General features: G+C 47.7%; 1 protein-coding gene across 2 annotated transcripts in view; it reads right to left on the bottom strand.

The window, feature by feature from the left end:
• Positions 1-20,053, bottom strand: part of NVL (nuclear VCP like) — a 62,313-nt gene that overhangs the window by 16,113 nt on the left and 26,147 nt on the right. For both annotated transcript variants that reach the window (XM_007530167.3, XM_007530168.3), the window contains 6 exons: positions 17,962-18,066; positions 15,205-15,267; positions 12,312-12,431; positions 10,386-10,485; positions 5,906-6,012; positions 3,629-3,705 (listed from right to left, as the gene is read on the bottom strand). In XM_007530167.3, coding sequence (XP_007530229.1) covers positions 3,629-3,705; positions 5,906-6,012; positions 10,386-10,485; positions 12,312-12,431; positions 15,205-15,267; positions 17,962-18,066 — 572 coding nt within the window. The remainder of the gene's footprint in view (positions 1-3,628; positions 3,706-5,905; positions 6,013-10,385; positions 10,486-12,311; positions 12,432-15,204; positions 15,268-17,961; positions 18,067-20,053) is intronic.

Here is a 20,053-nt window from a genome sequence, read left to right as displayed (position 1 = left end):
TCCTCTCTCTTTCATCCTCCAGCTAGAGATAGGGGGAAAAAAATGGCCACCGGGAGTGATGGAGTCATGCAGGCATTGAGCCCCAACAACAACCCTAGTAGCAATGAACAGACAGACAGACAGACAGACAGCTGGCCCAGAGTCGTGAATCCCTGGCAACAACCGATGAAAAAAAAAATTAATAAATCTTAAAAAATAGTGGTCCAAGGGTACAGAGCCTGAAATAGGATGACAGAGGACCTAGTGGGGGTTGTATTGTTATATGGGAAATGTTACACATGTACAAACTATTGTATTCACTGTTGAATGTAAAACATTAGTCCTCCAATAAAGAAATTAAAAAGTACCCCAGGCTCCCCACCTGCAGGGGAGTTGTTTCGCAGGCGGTGGAGCAGGTCTGCAGGTGTCTATCTTTCTCTCCCCCCTCTGTCTTCCCCTCCTCTCTCCATTCCTCTCTGTCTTGTCCAACAACGAACAACATCAACAATGGCAATAATAATAACCACAGTGAGGCTGCAACAACAAGGGCAACAAAAAGGGGGAAAAATGGCCTCCAGGAGCGGTGGATTCATGGTGCAGGCACCGAGCCCAGCAATAACCCTGGAGGGGGAAAAAAAAAAATTAAAAGTAGGGAGTGGGGCGGTCGCGCAGCTGGTTAAGTGCATGTGACGCAAAACGCAAGGACCAGCTTAAGGATCCTGGTTCAAGCCCCCGGCTCCCCACCTGCAGGGGAGTCGCTTCACAGGCGGTGAAGCAGGTCTGCAGGTACCTGTCTTTCTCTCCCCCTCTCTGTCTTCCCCTCCTCTCTCCATTTCTCTGTCCTATCCAACAATGATGACATCAATATTAATTACAACAATAAAAACAAGGGCAACAAAAGGGAATAAATAGACAAACATTAAAAAAAGAAGAAATTAAAAAGTAAAAAAAAACCCAGTGGTCCGGGAGGTGGCACAGTGGATGCAGCATTGAAGTCTCAAGCATGAGGTCCTGAGTTCAATCCCTGACAGCACATGTACCAGAGTGATGTCTGGGTCTTTCTCTATCTCTATCATTTCTCTTAGATAAATAAAATCTTTACAAAAATAAATAAATAAATCTTAAAAAACAAAACTAAAACAAATATATTTCAAATTCAAGCCAAATTATAGATCAAGACAGGCAGAGAGAGTGAACAGGCCACAGCACCAAAGCTGCCGTCAGTGACGTGGGGGCTGGGCGTGAACTGGTTTGAACAGACGGCAAAGGAGCCCACTAGCCGGGTGCGTGGCCCGCCAGCCCAGACCTCTTTATAACTAACAATCTACACGGTGCAGCGCGGAGATTTGGCCCGAGCTGGGTTCTGCCACTTCCTCTCTTACTGAAAATCTCTCCAGTTTTAAAGACTCAAAGTTGTACATTACTCAAAGTCCTGCCCATCCCCCCATCGGCCGACAGGAAGCTCGTTTCACTACAGGCTGGCAGGAACTTGACTTCCTGGGAGACACGTTCTGCTTAAAGAGCAGAAGGAACTCTTCCATCCGCCCTCCGGTACTCTGTGCACCTCTCAACTGTCACCGAGACTGTCACCCTAGATGAGATGACTGGTCAGAGTATGACACACTTCTCGGATACAGCGAGGTGGCAGACCAAAGGTTACGACTGATTCCCAGATCCCCACTCGTGAAAACCAAACTGGGGACAGAACTTTGTAACCTGCCCACACCCCTTTGAAGCTATTAACATGGCTTCACGTTGAGTCATCTTGTAACAGATGACGAGGGGGCAATTCTTCAGCCAGAACTGAAAAAAAACCGAGTTGGCCAAATGACTCATGTGTACGTGTACGAACACACGCTGCATACAGACATTTCTAGTCCGGGATTAGAAGGCCCCAGAGCCGCAAACACGAGCCCAGCTGCCTAGCTTTGCCTCAGGAAGCACCCTGTCTGCTGAGCATCATGCTTCAGGCAACCAGCTACGGAACCATACTGGGGCACAGTATTCTGCAGTGGAATAGCATAATGCCAGAGATGATGATCCTAGTGTGGAAGCGCTCACGCCCCATGAGGAGCTGGCCAGTCTTGCAATGATGTGATTCCTTGCGCCCACCTTTGCTGCAGTTTTTTTTTTTTTTTTTTGCTGCAGTTTTTATGAGATGTTCGTGAAATGACAGGGTGTGATCAAGAGTAACGCCAAGATAGACTGCCTGGACTTCATGCCGGATTCTCGTATCGCCAAGCTGCACATTAAGCTCACACGAGGCCGAGGCATGGTGTAGATGGAAAACAGATGATACCGTTTTTGCAGTGCTAGGGATTAGTCGCCATTTTTTACAGTAATCAGATATGTCCACTTGGTCGATTCCAAATTATATTCCTCCATGAGGATAATTTCTGGAACCATCCGTTCCACCCTGGTTCCATGGCTGCCAGTCCTTAGCAACATCGCTCCGCCAGATATTCATAGGGATGCGGCATGATCTAAGTTCATTTCCCACGTCTACGCTCGACCGGACCTGCCAATATACGCGGATATCTTCGCCCACCCTGTCCAACGCTTGACGTCTCGTCACCCAATCTGGTCCCCTACACCTACACTGAACTTCTCTGTTCCAGACTCTTGGAAACAGAGTTGGCAGTCAGCTGAGGTCAAGAACAAACACCTCATCACAGACCCCTGCAAGCGTCAACCCGGCTTTGACCTAGCACGTTAGGATTGGGCCCTCCTCAATCGCTATCGAACAGGCCATGGCCGGTGCGCCGCTATGTTCCATCGCTGGGGAGCCAGAGACGACCCGAACTGCCCCTGCGGCTCCAGACAGACTATGACCCACATAGTCAATGACTGCCACCTCTCCAGATTCAAAGGAGGTCTCGAAACTTTACATCAGGCTCAACCTGACGCTGTTGACTGGCTGCGGAAGAAGGGCAAACGCTAGAAGAAGGCAACCAGCAGGACTTCAAAAGTGGGACAGTTAAGAGCAAATCAACTTGAAAAACATGGAAACTGCAAGCACCACAGGGATCTGTTTCCCGCTGAGTAGATATTCAGAGGAGTGCTCGCTCTGAGGCTTCGGAGGCTTGGGGGGTGTGTGTGTGCACGTAGGTGGTGGTGGTGGTGGTAGTGGTGGTTAGCAGTGGGGCTCCGTGCCTGCACAATGCATCCAACACTCTGAGCACTAGCTAGCTAACTTTCCTTATTTCTTTTTAGAGAAACAGAGAGGGAAGGGGGGAGGGAGGGAGGGAGACAGAGAGAGAGAGGGAGAGAGGGAGAGAGGGAGAGACAGGGGCTTGAATCGGGTCCTTGACTCTGACGATGCCTGCAGTCTACCGGGTGTGCCGCCAGCTGGCGCCAGTAGATTCTCCTTAACGCGGAGGCACTCGAGTAACTTGGCAGCTAGTAATGAAACGCTGCCACATGTCTTCTGCAAGCACAGCCCGCAATCTGTGATGGGTAGTGAAACTGCTCAAGACCCCCCACACACACACTTCTGAGAGCTCCTCAGGGCCTCCAAGCGGGGGGAGAGGTCTAAGAAAAAGCAAGAATGAGGCAGAGTGTCCACCGGGCGCTGTGCAGGGCAGGTCAGAGACCTCCCAGCATCATGCCCCTCACCAAGGACACCGGCGGGAAAAGGAGAGGGACTCACGAGTAGCCGTCACAGCGCAGGTCACCAGCGATGGCTCCCAGGCTCACATCTGCATCCATTGGGGGCTTGGTGCCATTCTGAGCAAGAGAGAAACAGCAGTTTTCACTAGGGCATTAAAGGGCGGCACTTCCCAACGTGACAGGCTCTTGAGGAAGAAGTAGGTGAACAGAGCAGACTCCCAGGCCAGTCTCGGCTTCTTGCAGGTAGCGATGAAGTTAGAACAGGCACAAAACACAGGGAGGCCAAAGGCAGACGACCCATGTCCACAAAGCCGAAAGAACGCGTGTGCTGTACATGACTAGCCCCAGGACGAAAACGACAGCTTAGTCTCCCCAAAGAGGAAGGGGCCCATTTCCTTGGCCTGATTTGTGCAGATACTTAGCCCTTGCTCAGTCTCAACGTGAACTTAGCTAGGAAAAGAGAAATAACACCCACAGGTTGGGAGCAAACAAGTCGTAAACTGAGCTACAATAAAAGTCAGAAGTCGGGAGTTGGGCGGTAGCGCAGCGGGTTAAGCACACGTGGCGCATAAGGATCCCGGTTTGAACCTCCGGCTCCCCACCTGCAGGGGGGTCGCTTCACAGGCAGTGAAGCATGTCTGCAGGTGTCTGTCTTTCTTTCCTCCTCTCTGTCTTCCCCTCCTCTCTCCATTTCTCTCTGTCCTATCCAGCAACGACATCAATAACAACAATAACTACAACAATAAAAGCAACAAGGGCAACAAAAGGGAATAAACAAATATTAAAAAAAAAAAAGCCAGAAGTCCTCTATGTTTGGTGTGTTCTTAACCTTTCACCTAGAACACAGCCCTGATGGTAGTGCCAATTCTCATTTAGCAAGACCAAGAGAGGCTTAGAAACAGCAAGTGTCAGGCTGGGAAGACAGCATAATGGTTATGCAAAAGACTCATGCCTAAGACTCCCAGGTCCCCAGTTCAATCCCAAGCACCACCATAAGCCAGACCTAAGCAATGCTCTGGTCTTTCTCTCTTATTAAAGAAGAAAGAAAGGGGAGTGCAGCGGGTTAAGCGCACGTGGCGCAAAGCACAAGAACCGGCATAAGGATCCCGGTTCAAGCCCCTAGCTCCCCATCTGTAGGGGAGTCGCTTCACAAGTGGTGAAGCAGGTCTGCAGGTGTCTGTCTTTCTCTCCCCCTCTCCATTTCTCTCTGTCCTATCCAACAACGACATCAATAACTACAACAATAAAACAACAAGGGCAACAAAAGGGGAAGGGGACAAATAATTAAAAAATTAAAAATTAAAAAAAGGAAGGGCAAGTGTCAGGACAGTCTCAGAATCCCAACACTTCACTAAGCACCCCATAAGCCTATGGCATGTGGTTGTTTTTTAAGTATTTACTGATTTATTATTATCATTTTAATCAGATTTCTGCTCGGCTCTGGCTGATGGTGGTGCTGGGGATTGAACCTGGGACTTTGGAGCCTCAGGCATAGAGTCTCTTTGCATAACCATTATGCTATCTACTCCCGCCCTGTTTATTTATTAACTAATGGAAATATCAAGTAAGTTGCTGAGTATAGAAGACTGGGCCTTTAAAAAATTTTTTTTATATGTCGTCATTTTTGTTGGATAGGACAGAGAGAAATGGAGAGAGGAGGGGAAGACAGAGAAGGGGAGAGAAAGACAGACACCTGCAGACCTGCTTCACTCCCTGTGAAGTCACTCCCCTGCAGGTGGGGAGCCGGGACTCGAACCGGGATCCTTACTGCCGGTCCTTGCGCTTTGTGCTACATGCGCTTAACCTGTTGCGCTACCACCAGACTCCTGGCTAAGCCCTTTTTCTACGCATTACTTAGTATTTTTATAAAAATAGCTTAGTCAGTCGCCCGGGCATGGTAGAAATAGCAGGGCAATGGTGCTGGCAATCAACAGAATGGTCTCAAAACTCAGTTCTCCTCTGGTTACATGCGGCAGGCTTACATCTCTGTCCATTCCTACTCCACCTCAGGTCTGCTCTGAGGACAACCCCTGCCCAGAATAACGGAGCATGTGACAACCTCAGCTGTCTCAGGGGCTACTTAACTCTCTAGTCCTTTCACTCTGAGGAGATTTCAGTCAGAAGCAACGGTCTCTTTGAGGATGAAAAACAAGCCCAAAATAAAACACTCTCTCTCTTGGGAAAAGGGAGGTACATATAGGCAGAGCAAATAGGTGAAGCCACAGGGGAGGGAGGAAGTGGTCAGGGATCCCAAATTGCTGCACGTCTGCGCTCACACTGAGACACACAGACAGAACATGCCACGTGATCTACTCACTTTTGTGATCGTCTTCAAGATGGCCAATCGAGACTCGGGGGACGGCAAGCCCACGAAGAGCGTTTTGTCCAGGCGGCCTGGGCGCAGGATTGCAGGGTCAATGATATCTACAGAGGAAGGAAGGGGGAAAGTCTTTACACAGGAAATAAGGCTGGCAGTGCAGGTCGTCAGTGGTAACGTGAGTTACCACTTCGCAGGTCTTGAGGGCCTATGTTAGGCACCCAGTCCCTCAATAAATAAAACTGGACTTCTCTCAGGTGGTGGTGCAGTAGAGAAAGCACCAGACTCTCAGGCACAAGGTTCCAAGTTCAATTCTTGGCACCGCGTGTGCCATGATGGTGCTCTGTCTCTGTAAATCAATCTTCTTTTCCCTCCAAAATAATTTCATTTACTCATTTATTGGATAGAGACACAGAGAAACTGAACTGAAAGGTGGAGTTAAGACACCTGACTACCACATCACCACTCAGGAAGCTTCCCCACTCCAAGCGGTGGTGCATTTGGCTGAGTGCACGCCACTATGTGCAAGGACCAGGGTTCAAGACCCCTGAGGGTGGGTGGGAGGAATTGGCAGAGTGCCTGTAAAACACACACACACACACACACACACACACACACACACACACACACACACACAGGAACTAGACCCAGAAGCCTACAGAGCCTTTGTGAAGCACAAGTGGGTTTCCCCATACGATTCATCAGACAACAGCAGCAGCAGTGACAACAACGATCATAACCACAATAACAATAAAAAAACAAGGGCAACAAAAGGGAAAAAAAAAAAAAGCCTCCAGGAGCAGTGGATTTGTGGTGCAGGTATTGAGCCTCAGCAATAACTCTGAAGGCAAAAAATAAAAAAAAACCCAAAAATAATAAAAAACCACCACCCCTGTTGTTGCTAAGAATACATAGGAAACAAAAATAAAATCACATAAAAGACCGATTAAAACATCAGAGGCTACTAAATGATAATGAGTGGAATAAAGACTTTATAATATATATATGTATGTAAAATTTCTTCCTAAAGAATCCCAACTGTAGAAAGTCACTACAAAAAAGATGACTTCTAATAAAATGAGGAAACAAGCCAAGAGAAGAATATAAACTCAGAAGAGGCAAATCAACAGAGCTCATAGATCTTGGCTATGAGCTTCCTGTGACCTGACCGCACATCTCCCAGTGGGGAGTGGGCACCTCTCTTTCATACGCTTTGACTCTATGGCCAAGAAGACTTAGAACAGCCATTTTCACAGAGGTCGCCAATGTACACGAGCCAAGTAGTCACACAAATAAAACTTCATCACACAGTAGAGACTATGATTAAAAAAAAAAAAAAGAAAAGAAATGTTAGAGGAAAACGAACGTATGTTTTTTCCCCACCTCCAGGGTTTTTGCTGGGGTTGGGGGAACAGAGCAAGAGACAGACAGACAGACAGGGAAAGACACCTGTAGCACTGCTCCCCATAGGTGGGGACCAGGGGATTGAACTCAGGTCCTTGCTCATTGTCACGTGTAAGCTTTACAGGGTGCACCTCCTCCTAACTCCTGAAAATAGGCATTGAAGGAAGTACGATTCTGGGGGCCAGGAAGTGGCCACCAGGTTGAGTGCACGTTACCTGCACAGGAAGCAAATTAGAGGCCCCGCTCCCCACCTGCAGGGAAGACATTTCACAAGTGGTGAAGCAAATCTGCAGGTGTCTGTCCTCTCTCCTCACTTCTCCCCTCTCCCCTCTCAATCTATCCTATCAAATAAAACAGAAGGGGGGGGCAGGTGGTGACACACCTGGTTGAGTACACACATTCCAGTGCACAAGGACTAGGGTTCAAGTCCCTGTTCCCACCCACAGGCGGCAGACTTCACAAGCGGAGAAGCAGTACTATAGATGTCGCTCTTTTCTTTCTTTCTTTCTTTCTTTCTTTCTTTCTTTCTTTCTTTCTTTCTTTCTTTCTTTCATTTTCTTTCTTTTTGCTTCCAGGGTTATCACTGGGGCTCAGTGCCTGCATTACGAAGCCACTGCTCCTAGAGGCTATTTTTCCCCCTTTTTGTTGTCCTTTTTTATCATTGTTATTATTGTTGTCATTGCTGTTGATGCTGGATAGGACAGAGAGAAATGGAGAGAGGAGGGGAAGACAGAGAGGGGGAGAGAAAGACAGACACCTGAAGACCTGCTTCACTGCTTGTGAAGCGACCCCCCTGCAGGTGGGGAGCTGGGGGCTCAAACTGAGACCCTTATGCTGGTCCGGTCCTTGTGCTTTGTGTCATGTGCGCTTAATCCACTGTGCTACTGCCCGGCTCCCTCTCTTCTCTTTCTTTCTTTCTTTTTTAAGATTTTATTTATGAGAAAGATAGGAGGAGAGAGAAAAAACCAGACATCACTCTGGCACATGTGCTGCCGGGGATTGAACTCAGGACCTCATGCTTGAAAGTCCAAAGCTTTATCACTGCGCCACCTCCCGGACCACCCTCTCTTTTATTTCTATCCTTCCTCCCCTCAAACTTTTGTCTCCATCTAAAATAAAATAAAATAAGAATGTATTAATGAGGAAAAAAAGGAAAGGAAGGATAAGTCAGTGAATCCCAGTGCTTCAGACCTTGGTTTTACCATGTGCTATTGGCAAGTTACTGGACTTATCAGGGGCCAAGTAATTAGAAGCTACTTGAGAACTTATTATTCAGATGAAATGACAGAACACTGCTCATCTAATTGGGATTCGATGTAATCAGAGGAGATCCAAATCTCTACTCCACTGTTTATCAGCTATGTGTCCTTGGGCAAATATAAAGAACGTGTTTGCTTTTTCTTTTTTCTTTAGATAAAGACAGAGGAATAGCGATAGAAAACAGCCCCAGCTTCCTTCAAGGTGGCGGAGGGAGGACTCAAACCTGCGTTGTGCATGTAAAAGAGCACACTGGGTGAAAAGAAAAAAAATTAACCTCAGTGATGAAGCCTTTAATTTTCACAACAGAAACACACACACACACACACACACACATGTGCACCTGCCTTCCTCCCTCCCTCACAGGTTACTGAGAAACTTTGAAGCGGTCAGCTGGCAGCTGAGAATGACGCGATCACATGCTAACTAACTGGGGTAGACTTTACTTTCACTTGCTCTGAGGGACTTCAGGAGAGAAACCTACTCATTCCAGGTCCTGTCTCAGCAGTGAGCAGACCCGCTTACAGAATTTTAAAAGGAAAACCTTCAGCAGTGGCCCGGGCTGGCTCTTTCTTATATCCCACATCTACTGGGTTGTCAGCAAAGTCAGGACGAAGTTTCTCGCGTAGAAAAACAGAGGGCAGAGGGTAGATAGCATAATGGTTGTGCAAACAGATTCTCATGCCTGAGGCTCCAAAGTCCCAGGTTCAAGCCCCGGCACCACAATAAGCCAGAGCTGAACAGTGCTCTGGTAAAAAAAAAAAAAAAAGTCAGGGCCAGACAGTCACGCACCTGGTTAAGTGCTCACATTACAGTATACAAGGGTCTAGGTTCAAGCCCCTGGTTGTTACCTGCAGGGGGTAAGCTTCACAAATGGTGAAGCAGGGCTTCAGACGTTTCTCTCTCTATCTCCTCCCCTTTCAATTTCTATCCAATAGTAAATGAATAAAGATTAAAATAAATAATAAACTTAAAAAAAAGATTTTATTTATTTATGAGAAAGATAGGAGAGAGAAAGAACCAGACATCACTGGCACATGTGCTGCTGGGGACTGAACTTTGGACCTGATGCTTGAGAGTCCAAAGCTTTATCACTGCACCACCTCCTGGACCACAATAATAAATTCTTTAAAAGAGACAGAAATGTCACGACTGCTCCAATAACCCAGAAACCCTTACGGCCCTTCCCTCACATCCCAGAGTGAGTTCAGTGCCACACTGAAAACTCTCTACTGCTTACAAAGCCTACACAAAACTTTCTCCTTGGCCACGGACCTTCAAACTAAAGGAATTTGTCAAGAACGCCTTTGGGAATGTAGTGAAGATAATTATGGACACTTTCGGAAACAGTTAAGTGATGACAAAGTCAAAGGTATTTAAAGTTACCCACCTGGGAGGGCACCAGCTTTGCCATGATGGCTGGGGTTTAAGGCCCGGCTACACCACAGAGCTCCATCCCTGGAGGAAGCATCTGGGCTGTGACGTCTCTCCCCTTGTCTCTCTTTTTCTCTCAAAGCGTTGGAGTCTTAAGTGTGGATTCCTGAGCTCAATCCCTAGCATCGCATATGTCAGAGTAATGCTCTGGACTCTCTTCCTCTCATTAAAAGGGTCTCTCAATCAAACAAAACCATCACAACCTATCTTCAACTTTCAGAGCCAGTGGGGAAAGTCTGGTCTTTGTTTTCTGTGATTCTGAGAGAAACCACCAGACACAAACTCTGCTAATATTTCTGTGGTCAGAAGTCCAGGCTACAAGTATTCTCTGAAGAGAGAAGCGGCACCCAAGATCCTCTGGCTGACTGTGCTATACCCTGCTCACCTGGTCTGTTCGTAGCTGCCATGATAAAGACCTGCCGGCGGGCCTCCAGGCCATCCATCTCTGTGAGCAGCTGGTTCACCACCCGGACACTCGCCCCGTTCTGGAAGAAATCACACGGCTCCTTTCAGCTTCCAACCAGATTTTTTTTTTTTTGCCTCCAGGGTTATTGCTGGGGCTCAGTGCCTGCACCATGAATCCACTGCTCCTGGAGGCCATTTTTTCCCCTTTTTGTTGCCCTTGTTGTTTCAGCCTTGTTGTGGTCATTATTGTTGTTGTTGATGTTGTTTGTTGTTGGACAGGACAGAGAGAAATGGAGAGAGGAGGGGAAGACAGAGGGGGAGAGAAAGATAGACACCTGCAGATCTGCTTCACTGCCTGTGAAGAGACTTCCCTGCAGGTGGGGAGCCGGGGGCTTGAACCGGGTTCCTTACTCCGGTCCTTGCACTTTGCACCATGTGTGCTTAACCCGCTGGGCTATCGCCCAACTCCCCATTTTCCCTTTTGTTGCCCTTCTTGTTGTTTTTTTTTAATTATTGTTGTTGTAGTTATTATTGATGTCGTTGTTGGGCAAGACAGAGATAAATGGAGAGAGGAGGGGAAGACAGAGGGGGAGAGAGAGACACCTGCAGACCTGTTTCACCATCTGTGAAGCGACTCCCCTGCAGCTGGGGAGTCAGGGGCTCGAACTGGGATCCTTATGTTAGTCCCTGTGCTTTGCGCCATGTGCGCTTAACGTGCTGCACCATCGCCTGACCCCCCCAACCAGATCTTTAAAGAATGACCGACTCTGTCCCATACAAATCAATACATTTGCCGGTTTGAATGAGCACGCTTGTCACAAAGGTAATAAATATCACATTCTGAGGAGTCGCTAAGTCCGGGCATCACACACAGCTCGTTCTCCCACATGCCTAACAGGTGTGAAAGCAGTCAGTCAAAAGGCTGGGGAGACGGTGTGGTATTGTGCAAGACTATAGTGCCTGAGGCTGTGAGGTCCCAAGTTCAATCCCCAGCATCACTATAAGCCAGAGCCAACAGTGCTCTGGTGAAAAACAAACGCGTTTGGTATCTGCTTCAGCAAAACTAGATAGGAGGCCCAGGAGGCAGTACAGTGGAGGAAACGCTGGACCCTCAGTATCTGAGTCTGACCATCCACCATCACCGACATCTGACTCCAGTGGTCACCACCCACCACCCCTGCCAGATACACTGAATAAACCCTCAGCAGTAAAGCGAGCAGGTCTTTAGAACATGCTTCTAACCCAATAACAACTGCTGCCGGGTGCTCACTGTGCCGACGATTGATTCTAAGAACTGTGACTCAGTGCACTCGTTGAAATGTGATTCAGTGTCATGTCTCTTCTCCAGACAGGAATGGTGGCCAGTCTCCCAAGTGTAAAGCTGGCTGTATATGATGCCTTCAATTATATTCTGGTCTATCTCAGACACATTTTACTGAAGAGAATCCTAAAATCATTAAAACCAGAGTCATTATTTTCACTCCCAACTACTCATTTGGATGAACTGGATGCACAACCAAAACACCACACAGGAAAATAATGGACATAGGAGCTGATAAAAACGGGGTGGGGACAGATAGCATGATGGTTATGCAAAGAGACTCTCACAGCTGAGGCTCCAAGTTCAATCCTCTGCACTATAAGCTTGAGCTGAGCAGAGCTCTGGTAAAAAACAAAGAAACAACAAAAGGAAAAAAAAAAAAAACAACCAAAAATCAACGAATGAAAACGCGACTGTTAGGACGAGGCCCCAATAACTACTGGAGAGCCATGATGTACTTTCCTAGGCTTGCACTTGAAGAGTCCGAGGATTTCCAAGCCCGACTTTACTAGAACCATCTACGTTGGAAGTTATAGAAGACTCATCGATTCAAAAAGGCGCAAAACCCTCACCTCCGACACCCACCTCTCGATCTGACCTTCGGGGGCACAAGGCATCCACTTCGTCAAAGAAGATCACGCAGGGGGCAGAGTTGGTGGCTCTCTGGAAGACGTGCCGCACGGCGCGCTCGCTCTCACCCACGTACTGTGGGCCAAGGGGAGACAAAGCGCAGAGTCACTCCGAGTCTGGTTCTGGGTAAGCCGCCAGTAAGGCGAGCTCTGGACGGCCTCCAGTTCACAATGCATGAGAAGCCAGGGCACCACTTCAGGACTTGCAGTGTTGGGGGCTGAACTGGGAGCAGCAGGCCTGCAAGCTGGTTCTCCCTTCAGCTAGTCAACTATTTCCCCAGCCAAGTAAAACAAGTTTTAAGTGTCAGGCCTCAGAAGTTACTACATGGAACCAAGTGTGATTAGTAAGAGAGTTTCTGACATGTCAGAAAACTCAGAGCATGTGATTCAATTTAGGACAATAACAATTTACCTTGACATTTTTTTATCATTCATAAAATAATATCTAGGGTGGAGTAGACAGCAGAATGGTTCTGCAAACAGACTCTCATGCCTGAGGCTCTTGAGGCCCCAGGTTCCAACCTCAGCACCACCACAAGCCAAAACTGAGCAGTGCTGTAGTTAAAAAAAAAAAAAAAAAAAAATCTACATGGAATGGAAACTCCTTTTCCAGCTCCAGCTCAAACAACCCAGAATTCTGGGAGGGCAGGCAGGGTCTCTCCCGCCATGCACACAGCCAGGTGCCAGCCCAGCCCCCACCATACCAGGGGCGCTCTAGTGCCATGGAGTCTCACCCTCTGTCTTTCTCTTTGCTTGAAAAAGCTGACCCAGAGCAGTCAAGCCCTGGCAATGACCAAAACAATCCCACAATTCCACTGTGTTTCATAGTCACAAAACACCCAATAGCCATTCTTGTTAACTCAAAAGCATTTTGAATGCACATAAGACAATGTGCCATTTCTGTCAGCCAGCTTGCTTCAGGAAGAGTTTTTTAATTTTTGTAAATATTTATTTATTCATTCCCTTTTGTTGCCCTTGTTTTATCATTGTAGTTATTATTGTTGTTGATGTCATCGTTGTTGGGCAGGACAGCGAGAAATGGAGAGGGGAAGACAGAGAGGGGGAGAGAAAGACAGACATCTGCAGACCTGCTTCAACACCTGTGAAGTGACTCCCCTGCAGGTGGGGAGCCGGGGGCTCGAACCGGGATCCTTATGCCGGTCCTTGCACTTTGCACCACATGCGCTTATCCCGCTGCGCTACTGCCCAACTCTCCAGGAAGAGTTACTTTTTGACACAGCATCTGAGAAAGTAAACTGGCATACCTCTCTTAGTACCCTATTTAATCACACCTACAGCAACCAGGATAATTTTTGCCAAGTCAAAGAGTCATTTTGTTGAGATCTGCTAGTTGGTTTCGGCTACTTATATTCCACACCTGAGAGAAGCCATCCAGTACAGGCCTCATTTGCTGACTTGCTTGCAATCTCTTTCTCTCATGTGCCCGCTTATTTTGCTTGGTACAACAGACTCAAGCTCCACTCGTATTTTCACAACAGGCAAAATGTCACCATTCTTGTTTTATTTGGCCATTGCCGGGGCTTTCTGATTCCAGACTGGCATTTCAGACAGAAAAAAATGACACACAGGGAGACAGGGAAAGACACCAGGGTACTAAAGCTGCCCATCGTCCAGTGGGGCTGGCTCAAACCTGGGTCTCACCGAGGCCTGGGAGGTGGTGCAGTGGCCGAAGCCCTGGACTCTCAAGCAGGACGACCCAAGTTTGATCTCTGGCCTCCCGTGACGCTGTCTCCCCCACCCAAGTCAGGACCCATTTTGCACAGAAAAATCTATCACTCAAAAAAAAAAAAAAAAAAAAAAATCTATCACTCAATTTCAGTTTTCAAGTTGATTCATTTTTTTTTTTTTTTTTCCTCCAGGGTTATTGCTGGGCTCGGTGCCTGCACCATGAATCCACCGCTCCTGGAGGCCATTTTTTTTTCCCCCTTTTGTTGCCCTTGTTGTAGCTTCGTTGTGGTTATTATTATTGCCCTTGCTGGATAGGACAGAGAGAAATGGAGAGAGGAGGGGAAGACAGAGAGGAGGAGAGAAAGATAGACACCTGCAGACCTGCTTCACCGCCTGTGAAGCGACTCCCCTGCAGGTGGGGAGCCCGGGGGCTCGAACCGGGATCCTTACGCCGGTTCCTGCGCTTTGCGCCACATGCGCTTAACCCACTGCGCCACCGCCCGACCCCCCCTTTTTAAATTAATTAATTAATTTATTTATTCCCTTTTTTTGTCCTTGTTGTTTTATTGTTGTAGTTGTTATTGATGTTGTCACTGTTGTTAGATAGGACAGAGAGAAATGGAGAGAGGAGGGGAAGACAGAGGGGGAGAGAAAGATAGACACCTACAGACCTGCTTCACCACCTGTGAAGCGACTCCCCTGCAGGTGGAGAGCCGGGGGCTTGAACCTAGATCCTTATACCGGTCCTTGCGCTTTGTGCTACCTGCGCTTAACCCGCTGCGCTACTGCCCGACTCCCAAGTCAATTCATTTCTAACCTTGCTTCACTTATACCTTAATTTCCTTTCCGATTATTTTGAAGAGAATCCCGGACATCACCTATGGATGGCAGGACAGCTAATCCCTTCACTTCTCCAGCAGTGACTTTTCTCACAATACTGCAAAGACCTAAGGGCATTTCCCCCCATATCTGAGTGCCCCTGGCTTTCTCTAATCCAGAACGAGGGCTGCAGTCTAGGGAGGGAACAGTGGTGACTGCAGGGCCCTCTAGTGAGTTCAATCCCCAACAACGCATATGCCAGCGGGATGCTCGGCCCTCTCTCTCATTAATAAGATAAACATTTAAGGAATGTACAACTAGTGTCTAATGCCACAACTTACCATATTCAGCAACTCAGGGCCCTTGACAGATATAAAATTTAGTCCAGACTCATTTGCAATTGCCTAGTTAAAATAAAGAAAGACACATTAAGATAGAAAACAACAATCTGTGACAACACAAAGGTATTTTTGTGGTTTATACTTTGATCGTTTCTTTTCTTTTCTTTCTTTTTTTTTTTTTTGGTGGCATCAAGGAGTGAGTCCAAGGCTGTGCTCACACATCATACATGCTACCACGGAGTCCAATTTTGCCTTCTTTCATTTTCTTTGCCTCTAAGGTTATCCCTGGGGCTCAGTGCCCGAACTACAAATCCACTGCTCCTGGCAGTCATTTGTTAAGACTGAGAGAAATTGAGAGAAGACAGAGAGGCAGAGACAAACAGACACCTGCAGCCCTGCTTCACCATTTGTGAAGGGACCCCCTGCAGGTGGGGAGCTGGGGGCTCAAACAGGGATCCCTGAGCCGGTCCTTGCACTTTGCACCATGTGCACTTATCCCAGTGTGCCACCGCCTGGCCTCCCTTGATTATCATTTTTGAGAAAGGAAGGAGACAGACCAGTGAGAGGAGATACACTTCTGCATGGATCCAGTTCCCGTGGAGCCCCCTGGTGCAGTCTATGGCTCTTCCAGACTCACACACAGGGTAATATTGTTAAGATTTAACAGCAGGGGGTCAGGCGGTGGTGCAGTGGGTTAAGTGCATGTGGCGCAAAGCACAGGGACCGGCGTAAGGATCCCGGTTCGAGCCCCTGGCTCCCCACCTGCAGGAGAGTTGCTTCACAGGCGGTGAAGCAGGTCTGCAGGTGTCTGTCTTTCTCTCCCCTTCTCTGTCTTCCCCTCCCCTCTCCATCTCTCTCTGTCCTATCCAACAACGAATTGCGTCAACAAGGGCAATAATAATAACCACAACGAAGCTACAACAAGGGCAACAAAAGGATGAAAAAAAATGGCCTCCAGGAGCGGTGGATTCATGGTGCAGGCACCGAGCCCAGTAATAACCCTGGAGGAGGAAAAAAAAAAAAAAAAGATTTAACAGCAGCTAAGTGTCGCATGGTCCTCAGCTGTGACTGTGGCAGTGCTAGGAATCCCAGGCCTTTATGATCTCTGCACATTGACTGCGTGCATGCGTTCAGGAAAATTCCATCATCTTCCTGTAAGTAAACACGAACTGCCAAGACCAGCCCCATCCTTCTACCTCGGTGTCGCCCTGCCCGACCAGCAGGTGGCCCTGTGACTTTACTAGAGTGACATCTGTTCCTGCCACCAAGGACATTTTCTATGTCATGGAGCATGCAGGCACATGTCTCCTAAAGAATCTTATTAACACTGTGCCGACCCGCAAGTTCTTGGCAGCAACAGAGTAGACACACTCACACTCACACTCACACACACACTCACACACACACGAAGATACACACACTCACACAGACACACAGACAGACACATAGACAGACACACACACAGACACACACATATACACACAGACACACACAGACACACACTCACACACATAGACACACTGACACACACAGACAGACAAAGAAATACAGATACACACACAGACACACACTCACACACATAGACACACTGACACACACAGACAGACACACAAAGAAACACAGATACACACACAGACACACACACAGACACACACACTCACACACAGACACAGATATACACACACACAGACACACTCACACACACACAGATGCACACACAGACACACTCACACACACACAGACACACACACTCACACAGAGACACACATAGACACAGACACACAGATATATACACACACACACTCATACACAGACACACATAGACACAGACACACAGATATACACACACACACACTCACACACAGACACAGAGATATACACACACACACAGACACACACACAGTAATAAGTGTCCTTGGCTGCACAGGTCAAGGGGGCGGTGAGCCCAGCAGAGTCCCAGAAAGAGTTCCTACCTACCAAGGGCCAGAAAGCAGAAACACGACTGAAGTGAAGTACCTGCTGTTGCAGCGGGGGAGATGGGGACAGAGGTGTACAGAGAGAAGTGTACAGAGAGAGGTGTACAGAGAGAAGTATACAGAGAGAGGTGTACAGAGAGAAGTGTACAGAGAGAAGAGCAGGGGGCAGGGAGGAGACGACACAACGGTTATGCAGACTCTCATGTCTGAGGCTGCAAGGTCCCAGGTTCAATCCCCTGTACCACCATAAGCCAGAGCTGAGGAGTGCTCTGACAGAAAAAAAAAAAAAAAAGAATAATAATGAAAAAATCAACCAAAGAGAAGAGCGGGGACACTGAAATATGAGGCTTTGACATCGCTATGCATCACCAACTATCCGAGCTAACTCCCTCCTCCCCTGAACAGGACTCATCACAACAGATTTAACTAGTTAACCAAACATTCCAAGATCCCCAGGTGAGAGCACCGCAACCTCACATTAAGGCCGACTTCTAGACGTTTCTCTAGCACTGTGGTGAAAACAATATGCATCAGTGCTCAGGGCGTGATCCATTCTGAAAGTGCTGAAAACAGGGTAGGCGGTGTAGTGCCAGTAGGGCACTCACATTACCAGGTTCAAGTCCCTGCCTGCAAGGGGGAAGCTTCAGAAATGGTGGTGCAGTACTGGAGAGGTCTCTCTCTCTTCCCCTCTCTCCCTCTCTCTCTCTCCTCCCCCCAGTCCCGCCTTCTCTCTGTCCTGTCAAGTCAAAGAAAAGAAAATGTGACGAGACTTTGGCCTTACCTTTGCCAGCAGCGTTTTCCCACAGCCGGGAGGACCAGCAAGGAGGACTCCAGCTGGGGTCACCAATCCAAGAGCCTTGAACTGATCGGGGTTACGCACGGGTGCCTGCAGAGAACGGCAGCAGCCACTGCAGAGACCTGCCACACTGTGCACTGGCTTCTCTTCCAGTGCACACCCTCGACACTGTGCCGGGCCCCAGTAACACTGTGCACTGGCTTCTCTTCCAATGCACATCGGATGTGCCTGCACCTCAAACCCACTGCTCCTGGAGGTCTTTTTTCCCGTTTTGTTGCCCTTGTTGTTGCTGTTGGATAGGACAGAGAGACATGGAGAGAGGAGGGGAAGACAGAGAGGGGGAGAGAAAGACAGACATCTGCAGACCTGCTTCACCACCTGTGAAGCGACTCCCCTGCAGGTGGGGAACCAGGGGGCTCAAACCAGGATCCTTACACCAGTTCTTGCACTCTGCGTCACCTGTGCTTAACCTGCTGTGCTACCGCGCAACTCCCTGAAACAAACTTAAAAAAAAAATATTTTAGAAACTAAGGACCCCAACACATCCATCCAAAAAGACCTGTGTACACATATGTTCTTGGCAGCACAATTTGTAATAGCCAAAACCTGGAAGCAACCCAGGTGTCCAACAACAGATGAGTGGCTGAGCAAGTTGTGGTGTATATATACACAATGGAATACTACTCAGCTGTAAAAAATGGTGACTTCACCGTTTTCAGCCGATCTTGGATAGACCTTGAAAAATTCATGTTGAGTGAAATAAGTCAGAAACAGAGGGATGAATATGGGATGATCTCACTCTCAGGCAGAAATTGAAAAACAAGATCAGAAACGAAAACACAAGTAGAACCTGAAATGGAATTGGCATATCGCACCAAAGTAAAAGACTCTGGGGTGGGTGGGTGGGGAGACTACAGGTCCATGAAGGATGATAAATGACATAGTGGGGGTTGTATTGTTAAATGGGAAACTGGGGAATGTTATGCATGCACAAATTATTGTATTTACTGTTGAATGTAAAACATTAATTCCCCAATAAAGAAATAAATTTTAAAAAAATTTAAAAAATAATAATCTGTTGTATGCTTTACATTGGTTTGTTCTAGCCCTCCCCTGCCAAGAGAATTGGATGAGTCCTGTTAATTTCGCGGGCCTGCTTGGCCCCGCCCCAAGGAACCCCGAGAGAGGGTTCCTGAGTCCGAGAGTTCCTGAGTTCCTGAGTTCGAGAGTTTCAGGGTTACAGAGTAAGAGAGAGTTCCAGTGTGCCAGAGTTTCAGAGGGCTCTCAAGTACGAGAGTTCCAGAGTGCCAGAGTTGGAGAGTTCCTGAGTTCCAGAGTAAGAGAGAGAGTGCTTGCGCCGCCGCAAAGAGACAGCAGAGTTCTGTTTGGTGATTAGTTTGTCTTAGTTTATGAATCGTTGTTCCTGAATAAAGAAATATAGCTTCCCTGCCCAGCCGTTGTCTCCGCGTCTCTGTTACCCGCCGTGAAGCAAGCCAGTCCGGCCAGAGCCTCTGAATTTTAACAACAATAATCTCAAAAAAACATATACATATATTTTTTTAAATATTTATTTATTTATTTATTTATTTATTTATTTATTCCCTTTTGTTGCCCTTGTTTTATTGTTGTTGTTATTGATGTGGTTGTTGTTGGATAGGACGGAGATAAATGGAGGAGGGGAAGACAGAGAGGGGGAGAGAAAGAGAGACATCAGGGAGTCGGGCGGTAGTGCAGAGGGTAAAGCACTGGACTCTCAAGCATCAGGTCCTGAGTTCGATCCCCGGCAGCACATGTACCAGAGCTATGTCTGGTTCCTTCCCTCTCTCCTCCTATCTTTCTCACTAATAAATAAATAAATAAAATCTTTTTAAAAAAGAAACGCTTGCATATAAAAAAAAGGGAGAGTCAGGCAGTAATGCAGCGGGTTAACCGCACGTGGCGCAAAGTGCAAGGACAGGCATAAAGATCCCGGTTTGAGCCCCCGGCTCCCCACCTGCAGGGGAGTCACTTTACAAGCGGTGAAGCAGGTCTGCAGGTGTCTATCTTTCTCTCCCCGTCTTGTCCTCCTCTCTCCATT

This window comes from Erinaceus europaeus, chromosome 6 (assembly GCF_950295315.1).
Source record: "Erinaceus europaeus chromosome 6, mEriEur2.1, whole genome shotgun sequence".
Classification (NCBI taxonomy): domain Eukaryota; kingdom Metazoa; phylum Chordata; class Mammalia; order Eulipotyphla; family Erinaceidae; genus Erinaceus; species Erinaceus europaeus.
Note: the sequence above shows the minus strand (reverse complement) of the source record. Positions and strands in the feature narration are given on the sequence as shown.